Source organism: Anarhichas minor, unplaced genomic scaffold, assembly GCF_050575085.1.
Source record: "Anarhichas minor isolate MPS153535 unplaced genomic scaffold, ASM5057508v1 ptg000020l, whole genome shotgun sequence".
In the NCBI taxonomy this organism is placed as follows: domain Eukaryota; kingdom Metazoa; phylum Chordata; class Actinopteri; order Perciformes; family Anarhichadidae; genus Anarhichas; species Anarhichas minor.
Genome location: NW_027466466.1, coordinates 2,569,056 through 2,586,358, shown reverse-complemented (window position 1 = coordinate 2,586,358; position 17,303 = coordinate 2,569,056). Strand labels below are relative to the sequence as shown.

General features: G+C 45.0%; 2 protein-coding genes across 4 annotated transcripts in view; both read left to right on the top strand.

The window, feature by feature from the left end:
- The first annotated feature begins 239 nt into the window (after positions 1–239).
- On the top strand, positions 240–5,577 carry LOC142954492 (U8 snoRNA-decapping enzyme). 3 transcript variants are annotated; one of them, XM_076095532.1, is made up of 5 exons: positions 264–856; positions 1,022–1,153; positions 1,274–1,314; positions 4,826–5,072; positions 5,170–5,577. In XM_076095532.1, the coding sequence occupies exons 2-5, from the start codon at positions 1,022–1,024 to the stop codon at positions 5,413–5,415; spliced, it is 666 nt and encodes a 221-aa protein (XP_075951647.1). In that variant the 5' UTR covers positions 264–856; the 3' UTR covers positions 5,416–5,577. The 3 variants fall into 3 exon arrangements, with proteins under 3 accessions (XP_075951645.1, XP_075951647.1, XP_075951646.1); XM_076095530.1 differs by having other exon boundaries at positions 240–856; positions 1,022–1,314; XM_076095531.1 differs by lacking the exon at positions 264–856 and having other exon boundaries at positions 870–1,314.
- A 1,458-nt stretch (positions 5,578–7,035) lies between these two features.
- Positions 7,036–17,303, top strand: part of arhgap4b (Rho GTPase activating protein 4b) — a 32,230-nt gene continuing 21,962 nt past the window's right edge. The window contains exons 1-2 of the mRNA XM_076095487.1: positions 7,036–7,195; positions 15,677–16,018. Of these exons, the coding sequence (XP_075951602.1) occupies positions 15,949–16,018 (70 nt within the window). The 5' untranslated portion in view covers positions 7,036–7,195; positions 15,677–15,948. The remainder of the gene's footprint in view (positions 7,196–15,676; positions 16,019–17,303) is intronic.

Genomic DNA, 17,303 nt, shown 5'->3' with positions numbered 1-17,303 from the left:
TGATTAGTCAGGAAGGTTGCCTGCTATTGGCTAGTCAGACTTTGTTCAGCCAATCAGTGCTCAGAACGTCACAAAAACGGTTGACGTCCGGTCCACCCCCTGAAACTGAACGTGCTGGGCTCTAAATGCTGACTGAAGAATGAGACTGCATTTATTTAGACTTACGTTCACCTGAGAAGAGACAAGGGGTACTTCTCAAGTCTCTTAATTGTCGTTTCCTCGCTCCTCGCATGGTTTCCTCCATGCATCCCTGGGAGGGACTAGACGCAAGGAAAGGACCCAAGTGAGGGAAACGGGGATGCAATTAAGAGACTTGAGAAGTACCCAAGGAAGCCTACATTTACTTGAAAAGTTCTTTGGGCATTTATGTGTCAGGTAATGTGCGTGGCTCATAAGGTGATAAAGAGATTCATAACATACTTTTTAAAACAAACAAAAGAAACGTGAAAATAATGAAGAGAAAAGTTTGAAAACATATTTAGGCTCTCTGGCAAATTTCCCCAAGAAAAATAACTATAAGGACAAGATCAGAAACAAGTGTAGTTTCACCATCAAGTCCACATAAAGAGGATATATATGGAAATAAATGGAAATGTATGCAGTAAATACATGAATTATTGTAAAAAAAAAAAAAACGTATGCAATAGGATAATATATTGCAAATGCCATTGAAAAGAGTTGAGAGCAGTGCAGAGATTCCCCTTGTTGTCAGCCCACTCCACACCAGCAGAGGGAGCTTTAGCGTTATTAATACAAGTCACACAGCCCTTCCTGTAAGCTTCCTGGTTCAGCATAACCGTCCATAAGCTTTAATGCATACAAGCTGCACAGGCCCTTCAAGCTAGGCTTCAGTCAGGTCTGTCAACTCAGCATATGAGGGGGTGTGGGGGGAGAAATAAACAAAGAGTGTATCTGGAGGGATGTCACATTGGCAGCACATGACAAGGTGGCAGAGGGATCAGCAAGCACTGAACTGTGTGACTGTGAAAATTTGCACTGTTGTTTGTCCGTGTGCTCGTAGATGGCGAGCGGACACCTGTCGAGGGCCGAGGCGTTGGCGTGTCCAGGCTGCAGGCACGCCTGCCACGTGATGCTCTACTGTGACACAAAAACTCTGCTGTTTGGGAGCATCCCCATCCGACACATCATACTGGTGAGGAAGAGTCACTGTTTGTGTTTGTGTTTGTGTGTGTGTTTGTGTGTGTGTGTGTGTGTGTGTGTGTGTGTGTGTGTGCGTGTGTGTGTGTATAACAGCTTTTGTCACTTCCCACAGATGCAGATGCGCTTTGACGGTCTGCTGGGTTTCCCTGGAGGGTGAGTCTCTAAAAAAAAAAGGGAAAAAATCCTTTTATGAGCACAGGTACATTTAGCGCAGGTTTCGTAGTCTCTCCCTTTCTTCAGAGAATCAGCCCCGTCAAAAGATATAAACCTGCGCAGCGCAGAACAAACACTCACCCATTTTCACTGGAGCACTCAAACAACAAGGATGAACTGAACGTATGAGAAAATACGCTTCACAGGTTCTTCTGTAAGATGCCTTTATCTTGCTATAAAAAAATACACTAAAAAGAACTGTAACTGCCAGGCACATACTGCTTTATTATTATGCAGCTCAATATGAATCACTGGTGCCTTTTGTGTCTGTGATTTACGTAGTCTCTGCCAGAAATTCGCCAACACTGTGAAATTATGTAACGCGGTGAGAAGAAAAGTCTGGAGAAAAAAAACATGACGACATATGCAAATGAATAGTCAGGAGCAGCACCATCCCAGTTTACATGCACTACGTATTATATACAGTATATTACATGTACTAATTATAAATATACTGTGTTTGCAGTTAGTATAGAAGAAAATCTTTACAGTTAACCGTTTTATACTTACAGGAAAGGATACAATACGTGCTCCAATGCGTGTTAATCAAACTGCGCATTTGGAACGTCACCTCCAGTAAAACATCCCAAATGCACAGCAAAGTGCTTAATATGTAATGGATGGATCATGTTGAAATTTGATTTAGACATCGGTGACTCACAAGAGGGGTCTATTTACTGACATATTTCATATCTCGGAACAAAATGTTAAAATCTCTGAGAGACAAGGAAAAAAGAGATGCTGACTCATTTCTGAAGCACTATGTTAGGGCAAATGTTAGCATGCTAACAGGCTAAACTAAGGCGATGAACATTGTAAAATATTATGCCTGCTAAACATCAGCCTGTTAAATTGTAAGCGTTATTAGCACACTGATGATAGCATTTAGTTCAAAGCACCGTTGTGCCTAATTACAAACTCCTAGAGCTGTTAGCATGGCTGTAGACTCACTACACACTGCATACTGGAAACCTGCTTCAGGACATCATCAGGACACAGCGCAGCACACATTTCACACATAGTTCCCAGTTAATTACTGGGTTAACCTTTCAGGGATATTTTCCGAAGTTGGAAGATGGCGGTAATATAATTCTTCTTGTATGGAAGCCAACAATATAAAACTCAACAGAAGAAGAAGACGGCGGGCTGTGGTTGGTCAAATAGTCCAAAAAAAATGTATTCCTATGTCCTAACCACTTCTCCTTGACCTCAAGGATGTTATTGATTGCGGATGTTATTGATTGCCAAATGGTGTGTTTAATTGTTGCTGCGGCAAGGAATTGTGGGACAGCATCCCTTTCCTTTGGTAAAGGATGTTCCAGTGTAACCATAGACTGTATGTAAGAAGTGGACGTAGTCATCGTGACGTCACCCATTGGTTTGTGGACTAACGTTTTGAAGCCTCGGGTTCGGCGATTTGGCCGTTGCCATCTTGGAATACGGCCGTTGCCATGTTGTTGTTTTTTGCAACCGATGAACGAAAGTTACCATATTTGGAATGCGGAGAAGTGACGTAGTGGCGCCGTATACTGCTTTATGGTCTATTTTAATCTAAATGGACCATAATTTACTAAATGAACATCATGCTGTATTGAAGAAGACTTGAAACGAGAGATTGAGACCAATTGATTTCATTTTGTATAGCCCAAAATCACAAATTTGCCTCAGAGGGCTTTACAATCTGTACACATGCGACATGTGATTAGTTATTAATTTGCATTAATGGGACATGAATTCATACAGAAGGAGAGAGAGAAGAGGAGAGAGGATCTCAGTTTATCCTAGGAAGTCCTCCGGCAGTCTAGGCCTATAGCAGCTTATCTAGGGGCTGGACCAAGTCAAACCTGAGCCAGCCCTAACTATAAACCTGAGCCAGTCCTAACTATAAACCTGAGTCAGTCCTAACTATAAACCTGAGTCAGTCCTAACTATAAACCTGAGTCAGTCCTAACTATAAACCTGAGCCAGCCCTAACTATAAACCTGAGTCAGTCCTAACTATAAACCTGAGTCAGTCCTAACTATAAACCTGAGTCAGTCCTAACTATAAACCTGAGCCAGCCCTAACTATAAACATGAGTCAATCCTAACTATAAACCTGAGTCAGTCCTAACTATAAACCTGAGCCAGCCCTAACTATAAACCTGAGCCAGCCCTAACTATAAACCTGAGCCAGCCCTAACTATAAACCTGAGCCAGTCCTAACTATAAACCTGAGCCAGTCCTAACTATAAACCTGAGCCAGCCCTAACTATAAACCTGAGCCAGCCCTAACTATAAACCTGAGCCAGCCCTAACTATAAACCTGAGCCAGCCCTAACTATAAACCTGAGCCAGTCCTAACTATAAACCTGAGCCAGTCCTAACTATAAACCTGAGCCAGCCCTAACTATAAACCTGAGCCAGCCCTAACTATAAACCTGAGTCAGTCCTAACTATAAACCTGAGCCAGTCCTAACTATAAACCTGAGCCAGCCCTAACTATAAACCTGAGCCAGTCCTAACTATAAACCCGAGCCAGCCCTAACTATAAACCTGAGCCAGCCCAAACTACAAGCGTTATCAAAAAGGAAAGTCTTAAGCCTACTCTTAAATGTGGTGAGTGTGTCTGCCCCCCGGACTGAAACCGTAAGCTGGTTCCACAGAAGAGGAGCTTGATAACTGAAGGCTCTGGTTCACACCCTACTTTTTAACACTAAGAAACTATATTGTAAACTCATGTTTACAATGTTTACTGACTTAATAAATCAAGTGAGAAGTAGTGTCATTTTCTCATAGACTTCTATACAATCAGACTTCTTTTTGCAACCGGTCAGTAGAGAGAAAGTTTTAAGACACTTCCGCATTGACTTCACTCGGTAGAACCGGAGGTTGCCGCCTGGCTGCCACTCAGGTACTTCTAGGTTATTTCACTCAGTTAGGAACCTTCCGAAGCCAAAAATACTATTCGGACGCAGCCGGAAGTATGTGAACACGGCGGAAGACGTCTCTTATTATTTTCAAGAACAAGAAGTGCTGGAAGCTGTATTCTACAACTTTGCGAGACGAGTCAAAGTCACCCACGAAAGCATTGGCACAAATAAACCATAAACAAGTCGCGGATTAAAATATGTTGCCGGCAGAGTCGTGATTCGTTCACTCGCTCCACACAAAAGTGTCTTCCAGTACAGATTTCCCTGAATGTCGATCCCTGGCTCCCATTCACACACGAGCCCATGAGGGAAATTCTGACAGAATCCCCCCCAAAAGAATAACTTGACGACGCCGTTGAGATGCGGCGTCGTTCTCGTGACTCGAGGTTCAGCACCACCTCAGCCAACTCGTTTTGGGTTTTTAAAATTGAATGAGCTTTTTAATCAGCCCGAGGAGTCTCTGAGGAGCAATGCAGCTGACATCGTTTGTCGACTTTCATCTCTGATCCCGACCTTTGACCCCGCACTCCCACGCCGCAGGTTCGTCAACCCTTCGGAGGAGTCCCTGGAGGCGGGGCTCACCAGGGAATTGTCGGAGGAGCTGGGCGTGGCTCTTCCTATACTGGTGGAAGATCACGTGGACTCGTGCTACGCCCCTGCTTCCTCCTCTTCCTCCTCCTCCTCCCCCCGTGTCATCACTCACTTCTACGCAAAGAAGATGGAGGAGGAGCAGATTAGGGAGTTGGAGAGAGCCGCCGTGACCACGGCAACGGATCACGGACAGGAGGTAGTGGACGCGCGTGCTTGTCCTTTTCCTTCTAGAATCACCGATTGCAGCTCTGATCTCATGCTCCTCATCACCTGTTGTCTCTCTCTCTCTGCAGGTTCTAGGGATGGTCCGAGTCCCTCTCTACACCATGGAAGACGGGGGAGGCCTCGCGCCGTTCCTTTCGCACTCGTTCGTCGGCAACGCCCGCTCCCAGCTGGCCGACACCTTGCTGCGCCTCCACCTAATCGCCCCGGAGGAGCTGCGGGAGGCCGTCGCGTGCTCGCTGACGATACAGGTGCGCGCCGCAGAGGAGCTGCGGGCCGCCCTCGCGTCGGCGGAGGCGAAGAGGAAGTTGCTTTGAAACGCCACCTGCACGTGCACCACCAGCACATCCACTCAAGCACGCAGATCGCAGTTTGGCACATCACAATCCACACACACTGGGTGACTCGTAACCGCCTCACGCATCAAACTGTTTGCTCCACCATTAATGCAAATAAAACTTTTTTTACCATCATTTTCATTCCTGTTGCTGATTTTTTTTTTTTTAACTGAAATGAGGTGGAAGGAACCATAAGAACCTAATCAACACTTTAATTACATTTTGATGATTCCAGTAGGGATTTCGATGCACATCAAAATCTTTCAAATGCAAAACAGCAGGCAACAATAAAAAGCGAGCAGAACCATTAGACATTGCGTTACTGTGCTACCTTGTAGGTAATGTACGAGCACCTCGTGGTGGTCCTCAAGAACCAAGATCAAAAGAGGGCAGCGCTCCTTTTAAATCAGCTTGAGGTCCGTCTCTGTGCTGCTCGGTTCCATTTATGAAGCTATATTGGCGGCGGCGCCCCGTGCAATCCGAGGATTAATTACGTCCGTGACATACAATACGGCCTGTGGGCGAAGATTTGATTCCGTTTTAAGTGCACCCTTGGTGTGCGTATACACGCCTGCACCAGATGTTCCTAACCTCATTCCCGGGCAATATAGCCTGGCAGTGAGCAAAGAGCAGAGACACGACGCTGCCTAATGTTCATCAGAACTACTGTTAGCGTACAATGTACAATCTATACACTGTTTTTTGTTGTTGTTGTTGCAGGTGAATCAACCGGACATGTTCCATATAATACATGCAAAACCCAGGGTTTATATTTGATCCATTGCACTTACATTCAGTGTGACAAATCAGCCCTCCATGTCTGATAAATGGGATGCAGAATGTACCTAATATTCAGCTTATTATTATATAATAGCTTTGTTATAGACTTAACAGGGACAGGTACATCCGTGATTCATCTCAGCAGCAGCAGGTGTTGATAGAATGAGTGATGCAGGTCGGATTCATTGGTGAAGGAGTGACTGAACGCCTGTCTCTCGATCAGAGTGTTTTTCTTCACAGCTGTCAAAAGGTAAAAAAAAATAAAAGATGCACCACATCCGGCTCAACAGACAGGAAGCAGATAGGAGACCGGTTATTAACAAAAAAACACTTCTATGGTTGTGTTTAGATGCGGGTCTGTGTGCGTGCGCGCGTGCATGGCAACGGTTGCACCTCGCAGGATGCTGTCATGTGATGGTATTGTAAAGGGGGCGAAGAATACAAGGTCATCAGAAAAACATTGAGAGAGAGAGAGAGAGAGAGAGAGAGAGAGGGATGGAAGACTGGAGCGAGGTAGGGAGAGCAGGAGCGAGGGATGCTGAGGGAGAAAAGGCAGTGTATTCATAGCAGCAGCGGTATTTATAGCCGCCCGAGGAGAGGGGAGAGCAGGGGGGCGTGGCTTGGGCCGCGGCTCTCGCACTGCTGCTCCACGAGGCGGAGAGGGAGGGATAGGGGAGGAGAGAGCGAGAGAGAGAGACAGAGAGAGAGAGGGGAGGCTATTTGGCAAGAGAGGGAAGAAAGACGGGAGGGAGGGCTGTTTTTGAGTGTTTGTGTGTGTTTGCCTGAGAAATGAGAGAGAGCGAGAGAGGGAGGAGGGTACTGAGCTGAGAGAAATCTGTCAGATTCAAACACACTGCTCTCTCTGTGCGCGTGTCTGTATGTGTGTGTGACAGAGAGAGAGAGAGAGAGAGGGAGGGATGAGAGGAGAGGAGAGGAGGAGGAACAGATAGAAAGAGACAGCAGAGGAGCACAAAGTGAGGTACGTACGGCTGCCACGCTGCTCGTGAATCCAATAACAACCTGTGTGTTCGTGTAGCCTACAGGGTGTATATGCGAAGTGTGCGCATGCTAGTGCATGCTAGTCTCTGTTTATATATAGTTTTTTAAAGGCGCGCGTGTGTGTGTGTGTGTGTGTGTGTGGGGGGGGGGGGGGGGGGGTCTAAGTGGACAAATGGATGCAGACTGTTATCAATTATGTAATATGTGTGCACCATTTCTAGTGTTGATGCTGTGTGTGTGTGTGTGTGTTTACATGCTGTGGTGTTTTGCGTGGCCATTGTGTGGAGCGCCTTGACCATATGGGGTGGTTTACTGGTGTATAACTCAACCACCCCTGAACACCACTGACAGCTAATTCACGTTCCCTTATTATACAACATAATGAAGAGCAGAGTCTCCTTTGTGCCGTTGGTTTTAGCAACACACTGCGATGGTAATGTGACACAGCATCCTGGTCATTGTGAAAGCTCTCTGTGACTTTGGTTATTTTAAACCTATACTGGTGCTTAGATTGTGAGCGTACTGGATTTTAATCATAGAAAATGCAGCTCACAGGTTATAGTGTACTTTTTACAGAAAAACAAGTCCCATCTCAGGGTCCACCATGCAGACCCCACTGAGCTCACACAGCCCCCGCTGCATCAAAACAACAGAGAAACCAGTTGTTTTTTTACACAAACTCCTCAAATTGAAAAATAGCCAACAAAAGAGGCAGAATCCTCTTTGTACCAGCGAGGAACAAAAGTGTGTATTTGTTTCTTTTCTTTGTTTGACCCTGCACATGCATTGAGGTGCATGAAGCGATGCAGATTCTGATCTGAATCCAACACTGGTTTATCTGGTGTCTCCCTTACTTCTCAAACACCTGCATCTTCGCTGAAACCTTACAATTTAAAAACACTTCTTCTCATCAAACAGCCGCAAGAGTCCAAAGTGTTTCAAATAACATTAACTTCAAGCTCGTGGAGGCATGCGAGAAAAAAGTTTTCTTCAAAATCAAAGATAACATAATGTATAAAAGGTCATTTTGTTGTTGACGTGTTCCTTTAAACATGACATTTGAAACAACACGAGCAGATATATGACATTTCTTTTCATCCTGTAACTTATTTTACTTCAGTAAAAAACAGAAATAACACTGTGTGTAGAAACACCACAAACATCTTTGCCAAAATAAGAACATACGTATCAAAATATACTCTTAACTGCCTAAAGTGAAAGTACTCATCATGTAGAATGGTCCATGTCAGAGTAATGTATATTATTGCTTTATAGCCATTGATGCATTAATGTGTGTGAACATCACTTTAATGTAATTTTAATCAGTATCAAGTAACTGGCAACTAAAGAGATCAGATATGTGTTGTGGAGTAAAAGTATGGAGTAGCATAAAATAGAATGAATTAAGATATTACAGCATTCACTCATACGTCCTGAGGAGCTGGGATCAGAGTTGGCAGTAGAACAGCATCTGAATTGACCTCCACTGAGCGCTGTCCAGGGGAAAGTGCTGGTGGAGAGGTGGAGGTTTCAGCAGGGCATGTGGACCCGGATGTGGCCAACCTGGCGGCCCCGTGGACCCTCACAGCGCCCGACTGTCCGAGACTTTTTTTCATTCGTCTCTTTTTTTTTTCCTCATTCATGCTCTCCGCCAGGACGCACAGGTATGCATTCTGCAAACATTACCCGTAAATGATCCTCTACATCCATTTTTTTTGTAGTCTGTCCGATACAAACTGCCCTCAGTGCCATTGCAATTAAATAGCATGCCAGAATCTGAAAGGCACCTTATCAACCACAATGCCAAATACTATTAAATCCCACCCTTTTTCTTTATAAATGTCACGTCGCTGGTGGCCACACTTCTCTTTAATGTGATGCATTACGTTGCCACCTTGAAAGCAGTCTGTGTGTGTGTGTGTGTATGTGTGGGTTTTGGCACTGAAGGAAACCGGGACTAAACTGAAGACTTTCTGTGAGATTTGCAGGTACAGAGTAATTATCTGCAGTTGATCCGCGGGTAAAAATACCTGTGGCAGCATGCAACAATATGGTTTCCTGTTTTGCTATGGCGGCAGCTGAGAAGGATGTAGAAGACTGCAGAGAGAATTTGGTGAGAAGCAAACTTTTGTCAATGGTGTGACGAGTTTGGATTTAGCCACTTTGCGTGGCTAATTTTGCATCGGCCTCAAATCTCACGGGATTTACCTGTTGGCTGTGTGAGCTGCTTTTTCAGATTTGCTTTGCAGCCTGGCAGCCGACGAAGGAGCTGACGATTCAGTTCCTGAGGTTTCAAAGTGGATCAGAATCGGTGTTTTGCAGTGGCGTTAGAATCTGATCGGTTGTGTGTAATCAACACGTTCTCGTTCCAACTCGTCGCATACTGAAGCTGTGTCAGGGTCGCTTTCTAACGCACGGTCACAGTAAACACGTGCGTTAACGTTGTGAATTCAAACAAACACCTTTTGGTTAGGTTAAGGAAACACATCATGGTTGGGCTTAAAATAAGTACGTAAACTTAGGTTTAGGCAACAAAACCACTTAGTTAGGTTCAAGCAGCAAAGCCTTTTAGTTATGTTTTGGAAAAACACCAACATCACTAACGAGAAAATAACCGGTCTCATTTTTCCAATCGCCAATTGGAGCATACTGAGCTTTTTTTGTGATGGGATCTTAAAGAAACAGGCGCTAAAACGGAGCGTTTCAGACAAAGAGTGAATACAGGTATAGTCAGACCGACAGGATGAGAAAAATAATGTGTTTTTTGAACAATAAAGCACGTAAACATGTTCTTGTAGAAACCCCAAATACAAGTATGAACCTGACAATGAGCTATAGCTTTCGCTGTAGGGACCTACAACAGTATTGCCAGACACTGTATATCCATCCAGATAACATAATTAAAAAAGAAAACAAAGGACATGACAGATGCTGTTGCTCTACACGTCATAATGAGTTCTGTAGATCACAAGCTGCTGTAAGCTGTGACTTTTGACAGCACAAGTCTGGTCTGCCGCTTGTTATTAAAGCTAATTCCATTACACTTCATGTCGGTGCTACACCTACAGTAAACTCCCCCACAACAGCATAACAGTGCACATACAGTATGCATCATAATGAAGCTTATGTTTTCAGTTTGGTTCGTTGGTTTGTCTTTTTGCCAGCAGGAATATTGAAAAACTACTGGCCTGATGTTCATGAAACGTGTTGGGAGGGTGTAGCCAAAGATATAGGGTAGGAGTAGAAGGGACATTCCCATTCAAATCAATGTTGTAGGATGGTCAGAGTGGCAGCCATTTTTAAAGTTTAACAACTTAATGCTCCACACTCTTGTCACAGCATAGGAAAGCTATCATTGCTATCACCGGATGAGTGACAACTTTGTTCAGCTCATTTTCTGTAACCAGTATGTCATTTAAGTATCGTAGAATTAGCAAGCTAGCTAGCTAACTAGCCAGTTGTCCGCTAGTCAGCTAGCTAGCGTGTTAATTCCACCATGCTTTAATGCAGCTCTCATTACAGAAAACAAGCCGAACAGCAGGCTGGTAGCCAGTGGCACGGTCCCTTCACCTCGCTCCCCAATCGCTCCGGAGAAGGTCAAGCTACCTAGCTAACTAGCCAGCCACCCGGCGATCTGCGACAACCCTTTATGGCCCCACTGACGCGCGTTGTCACCATAACAACTAACAGCAATCGCCATTTTCTTTCGTTCTAGTCTAACGACCATTGAAGAGAGTTCAATGTCCGTTCTACTCCTTTTTATATATTTCTACTTGTGCAGCCAAGGCATATACACACATTATTTGTGCCCTGGCAGAGGTCTGTGCCCTTCTAGTTCTTTCATTCATTTATTTTCTTGTCTGCTTGATTGTTTAAAGCCATTTTGTTTTCAGTAGTCCTCCGATGACATCTATCCTATCCTACTTCATTGTGTTCTTCCACCTGTTGTTTATCTCCCTGATGGCAACACGCATCTTCTCCCAGTGGTGTTTTAGTCTGTAAGAGCCTCTCCAATCAGTCCATCGGTTAGACGAGTGTCACACCTGACTCTACCTGACTTGTGTTCAGAGCAGTGAATGTATTGCTGTAGTACGTCTCACAGCACGGGGGAGCATAAGATCATGCTCAACACTCTCACGCACCCCTTTTTAACATTTCAGCGCTTAATCTGCGATCGCACCGCGCCGATAAGGATGAGCCTGTGTGCGTGCTGTCACAGCTCACTGTTTCCCCAAAAGTACAACTTTCCAGGAAGTGAGATCATCTGGCCGAGGGTCCCGTTGACACCCATGTGTTAGCAACGGTTGGGCTTTGACCCGTGGTTCGCAGGGATCGGGGACAGTTTTATTCCCAGCTGTTGAGAAACAATGCAGCTGTAAGAATTTGGAAGGAAAAAAAAGCATTTCTGCAAAACACACTATGCGAGATAACGTCTTGTATGGTGACCGGCTCAGCGTAGCACAGTGTGGTTGGAAATCCCCATATGATATTGGTCATAACATCAAACACAATATCCCACTTGTGCTACTGCGGCTTCGTGCTCCGTTTTTTTTCCTTTAGAGGAAATTAGCAGAAAATCCCCTTAGCAGCAATACGGATCCATCGCACTTGTCGTCAATCTACTTTGTATTCAATTTGTGTGCCACACGACCTCCTCTTTCAGTCAATGCCCTTGACTTTTAAGTATGGAACACTGTTCCCAGATAACCTCCATCTCTCTGCCCCCGTTGCCCTTTTTGCCCCCCCCCCCCCCCCTCAATCAGCCTTTTCCCCCGATATTTCGCTAAAGCTCTCACAACCCCCTCCTCTCGCTCCTCAGATCATTTACATTCGCTTTGTTCTGCGCAGATTAAGGTCGCACGCTGATGAAGGCCTCCGAAGCCTCCGAGGTCTCACAGTCTCATTTTCGGAAACATCTCCGAACATGCACTTCTCTATTTGCTCGTAGTTCTGAAACCGTCACTGAACAGTGTTTGCACCACATTCACCGCACAGCGTTTTGGAAGAGGAAATGACAGGTATTCAATTGCAGCAATGGCAGCACCTGAGTAGTTCTGAGTGAAAGACTTTAGTTACGATGAAACCGATACATGCAGCAGCTTTCTGCCGGTATAGAGCTGTTAAAACAATGCCCTCATGCTTTCAAACCTCCATCCACAATATCACGTTTTTCCCGCCGCGCAGAGGCTTATACAGGAGACCCTGTTAGGCCACATTAAATCTGGCTGACGTTGGAGTGAGTGTGTTTCACTTCAGCTACCGTTGTGGGTTTTAACCCCAGAGGCTGATTGAGGAACAAAGTTTCCAGTGAAAGCGACACACTTTGAGACAACCCGTTGAGAAACTGACACAGGATGTGGGACATGAAGTTGCCTCTGTCTGTGTGTGTGTGTGTGTGTGTGTGTGTGTGTGTGTGTGTGTGTGAGAGAGTGTGTGTGAGAGTGTGTGTGTACTTGCACTTGCCTGCCTGTGTGAAACTAAAAAGCAAGACACAGTGTGTGTGTGTGTGTGTGTGTGTGTGTGAAGTCCCCTTTTCAGTACAGTTTACGCTGACTAATACACAACCATGCAAATGCCTGTGTCTAGTGCGATGTAAGCATTTAGTCATGTGTCGGACTGATTTGCTAAATCTTTATAAATGTAGGCTGGCTGGGCTTTCACTATCCACTGCTGTTAAGATTTCTCACTTAACAGCATCCAAACTGTTTAAGTAATTTAAAAGATGGCATACTCTGCCTTTTAAAAGGCTACTCCGATGATTTATAATGAACTTCCATATAGTTGGAAGCCTTGCGTTAGATAGATTTAAAAAAAAAAGAACAGTTGAAATTGACGCAGCAGAGGCCAAGATATCCTCATTCGTCCTTATTTGTGTCCCACAAGTTCTTGAGACTACACTTCCCATAATGGATCTGAATGCCTACTGTCATTACACACACTCTGCCTGGTAAACACCAATGTCTTTTGAATTGATTGTCAAAGTTGTACATTTAAAGCTCCAATAGAGTTGTGAAGTGCACAGAGCAGTGTTGGGAGCCCCTTGTTCGGGTAATAAAAGTCCCATTCATTTTCTCCCCAGACAATGTTACATACCAACTCTTCAGATGCTAACTGTAAGCTAGCTAGCAGAGGCCTCGGCCATGTCTGTGGCTGAACGCAAACTTGTTGTTATATCGCTCCGGTCTCTCCTTTGTCCTCTTGCCTCTGTACTTTTATAAAGACCAGGGACACACGCACATTTTGGCGCTCAAGTTTGACACATTTGTAATTTGCATGGATGTGTCTTCACTGTCACTGGAGTATTCTTATCCAATTCTATATTTCTGTTGATTTTATATGCAGTTACGCTGCCTCAAGGTTTGCCATGTAGAGTAGTCTGAACACAGAGTCAGTGCCAAAGATGAACAAATATGGTACAACATACCCGATTCTTTGATAAAAAGTCTAGACTGTGTAGATATAAAAAGAATTCGTTGCCTGATGTCCTTGACTCTATTTGTAAAAAAGTTTAAAAACTGCTCAGACATCTCTTGTGAGGCATCAGTAAAATGACGGGAGGAGGGGGTGACCACTGAGTTCATTATAGAATTCTCGGATTCGAGTGATTTGCTAAAATTAAGTTGGAGAAGAAGGAAGTTCTTGCTTCATTGCATCTTGCCAACTCTCATAAAATACATTTCTTTCCATTTTCGTTCCTTTCTCTTACAGCCTCTCTTTAAATCACGGGTGGTTTCCTTTAGCTAGGGCTGGGGTGTTATATCTGACCTTTTGTCTTACAGGGGGGCAACAGAGTCCAGGACAGTCTGACAGGTTTGATCAAAAAGACCAGCTCCTCTAAGTTATAATGAGGATTAAAGGCAGTTCAAAAAGCCGTGGTAAAATGCTTAGAGAACATGCTCGCAGACATAGAGTTAAAAACCATGTGAAGTATGAATAACTGGTCGAGGATGGAATAAAACCACATTGAATAAAACGGCTTTGTGATCAGACACACAGATATCCTTCATCTCAAAGTTGTCAGGGCTGAGACCACGGTAAATAACCAGGTCGAGGGCGTGACCCTTTGAGTGTGTGGGCTCCTGTACAGCCTGAGTGAGCTTAAAAGATTCCAGCGTATCCATAAAATCAGTGACGAAAGTCTGTGAAGGGCAGCATGTATGTTAAAATCACCTAAAATAAGAATTTTGTCATACTTTGATGTAAAATGGGATAGTAACTCACCAAATTCTTGGATAAAAACACTGTTAGGTGGGTCTGGGCGGTCTGTAGATTAATAAAATGATCACTGGATCTTTAGAGTTTACTATAAAACCAAGATGTTCAAAGGAAGTAAGACAGACATGTAAAATGGGAGTACATTTAAAAACTGTTCTGTAGATGACAATTTGGCAATGTTAAGTTCACAACTGCGTCGACAAAGTGTTTTAGATTCGCAACAGCTCTGAATCTCGCCATTTACTGTCTTCTTGTCCATAGCAACAGAGGCTGAGGCTCATGGGTATTGTAGTATTCCGACCCATCCGCCATGAAACAAAGTTTAAATAATTAAAACTGGCGGCCATAGCGTAAATTTATAGGATGATTACATTATCGGATAATCTTGCATGTTTCTATGTTGAGTAACTGTTGAGGAGATCATTAAAGTAAAAACTTTATTTTTCTTCCCGAACCCAATTGGGCAAGACCCGGGCCAGGCTGTAGTTTGTTTAAATTCCTCCTCTTGAATCCAGTTTCCCAGCGTTGTTTTTTTGTCTGCGTGGACCACTTAGTCGGAGAAGGCTGTAGCTTGTAAAATTCTTTCAAAATATAATTACTTTTATTCTTTGTCAGTGTTAATATGGATCATCAATGATCATCAATTAGTATCAGCGGCAAAAATCAGGATCTCTAGAAGTTATATTTTCTCCCTTTTTTCTTTTCTGTTGATCCGTGATACGATCCGAACCGTGAGAAACACAAAGCACCTGTGAAAAACTGTTATTACATCAAGAAAGTCAGGAGCCAACGTTGATCACAGGCCAGTCTTACGTGGGTCACACAAGAGGCTTTACGACATCCTACTGTGACTCTTTGACCTTGGTACAGTTTGTGTAAAAAAGCATAATTGGAGACATTTGCTCGTGTATTTGAAGATTACCGTAATGGACGTCGCAAACCCCCGACCCCTCGAAGCGTTGAATATCCTTCACTACTGCTGTTACTCATCACCTCTCATCTTCCCATCCCCCACCCTTCCTTCCCTCACATCCACATCATGTTGCCCTCTTACTGTCCATTCGGTGCTGTCCCTCCTATTAAACCTCTCTTCTCTGGTGTCACTGTCTCTTTCTGTCTCGTTGTCCTGGCCTCATCCCCCCCCCCCCACCTGGCTCTCTCATTTTCCCACCCTGGTCAACCCTCTGCTGTATTCTTCTCATCCTTCCTCACCCCCTCGTCTTCTAACCCTCTGTCTGCTGCTCAGGCCAGTTCACCTGTGGATCAGCATCCCCGCCAGAAACCTAAGGGATTCCACGAACGCATCGACCTGACCGACATCCCTGCGGAGCGCAGCCAGGCGACACCAACGCCGATGCGCCGCACGCAGCCGTAGAGCGAAGGGCCGAGGGGGGTCAGGGGTGAAAAAGGTCGCAGACGGACAGAGCCGGAGCAGGCGGGAGGGGAGACTACGAGTGGAACCGGGACATCGGGGGAGGAAGGTCTCATCAGTGACAGGGGACCATCCGGGGGTCGAAGATGATGACATCACATGTGAAGCTGAGGAGGGAGAAGGGCAGCCTGGCCGAGTACGAGTCGCAGATGAAAGGTGAGAGTGTGTGTGTCTCTGTGTTTTCGTCCGTGCCCTTTATTGCACACACACCTACATGCATGAATGCATGACAAAATAGCATGCATAGTGTTTGCAGCTGCTCCGCACGCTCGCCAAGCCCTGGACTCTCACTGAACGTATTCGTGCCCCATGTTTGCACGTATGGACGAAAATGCACATCGTAACAAACCAAATACCCCCCCCCCCCCCTCATCTGGAGCTGGATGAGGATCCACGCAGAGTCTCTAGGAGCCAACAGGAGAGAGCAGCGTACCTCAATCACAGTAAAAAACATGAGCGTGACCGATGTTGGCGTTACAGGATTTTTCACATGACAACAGCAGTGTCTGTGTGTGTGTCTGTGTGTGTGTGTGTGTGTGTGTGTGTGTGTGTGTGTGTGTGTGTGTTTTTGTAGGGTGCATGCCGTGGCCGGGCGGCTCTCTTTACTGTACTACAAGGGTGTATTTATAGCCAGTATTAGTGATGCTGTCTCCTCACATCCAGTCAGCCCCGGGCCGTGTGCTCACACAGAGACGGGAGAAGACGAGTAAATAGGAAAGAGAGAGGGAGCGCGAGGAGAGCTCGGTGGGCCGGGGAGCTGGGGGAGCTGGGTGAGCGAGGAAAGAAAAGAACGAGAGAGGCCGAGAACAGGTAAGAGAAGAAGAAGAGAGAGAGAGCAAAGCGAAGGCGGGGTTATTTGAGAGAGCGATGTTTGTATTGGCCTTTTCAAACCAAAGTGCAGCGGGTTGGATGCGTTTAAGCTTGTGTGTACAATGCATGGCCTCGTATTATACACACAAGCGCGCACGCATGTATACTTGGGTTGTTACAAGCTGTGCGTACTAAATCCATACGTTGCCGTCTCAGTAAATCGGTAGCAAATGACAGCACGGACGGCGTTTTATGAACTCTCATTTCCTGCTTGGAAAATGTGGTATTAGAAAAGACATTGTCGTATTTTCTTCTAATACTTCTAACAATAACTACTCATTAGATAAATTACTGCACGAATGATCTGTTCCCTCATGGATCCATGAGTGTCCCCAGGCACCATTGGTTTTCCCACAGGTGTAGAAACACAGCAGCGGGAGTCATGTGCTGTCTGCACGTGTTTCATTTGTAGACTTTATGCAGGCGCCTTATGTCTGCGAGAAGGAGCAGGTGTGATATGCATGACTCTTTTTTTCATATTTTTAACAAGCCAGACGGAAAATACACACCCCGGGGTTCCATACATATTCATGCATATCCGCGTGTGTCATAAAATCCCAACTCCCAATGA

Excerpts from the sequence above, each read along its gene's own strand:
- LOC142954492 (XM_076095530.1), top strand. The coding sequence starts at position 1,022 with ATGGCGAGCGGACACCTGTCGAGGGCCGAGGCGTTGGCGTGTCCAGGC. Across the intron at positions 1,315-4,825 it reads CTGCTGGGTTTCCCTGGAGG|GTTCGTCAACCCTTCGGAGG; the intron begins GTGAGTCTCTAA and ends CCCACGCCGCAG. Across the intron at positions 5,073-5,169 it reads CAACGGATCACGGACAGGAG|GTTCTAGGGATGGTCCGAGT; the intron begins GTAGTGGACGCG and ends CTCTCTCTGCAG.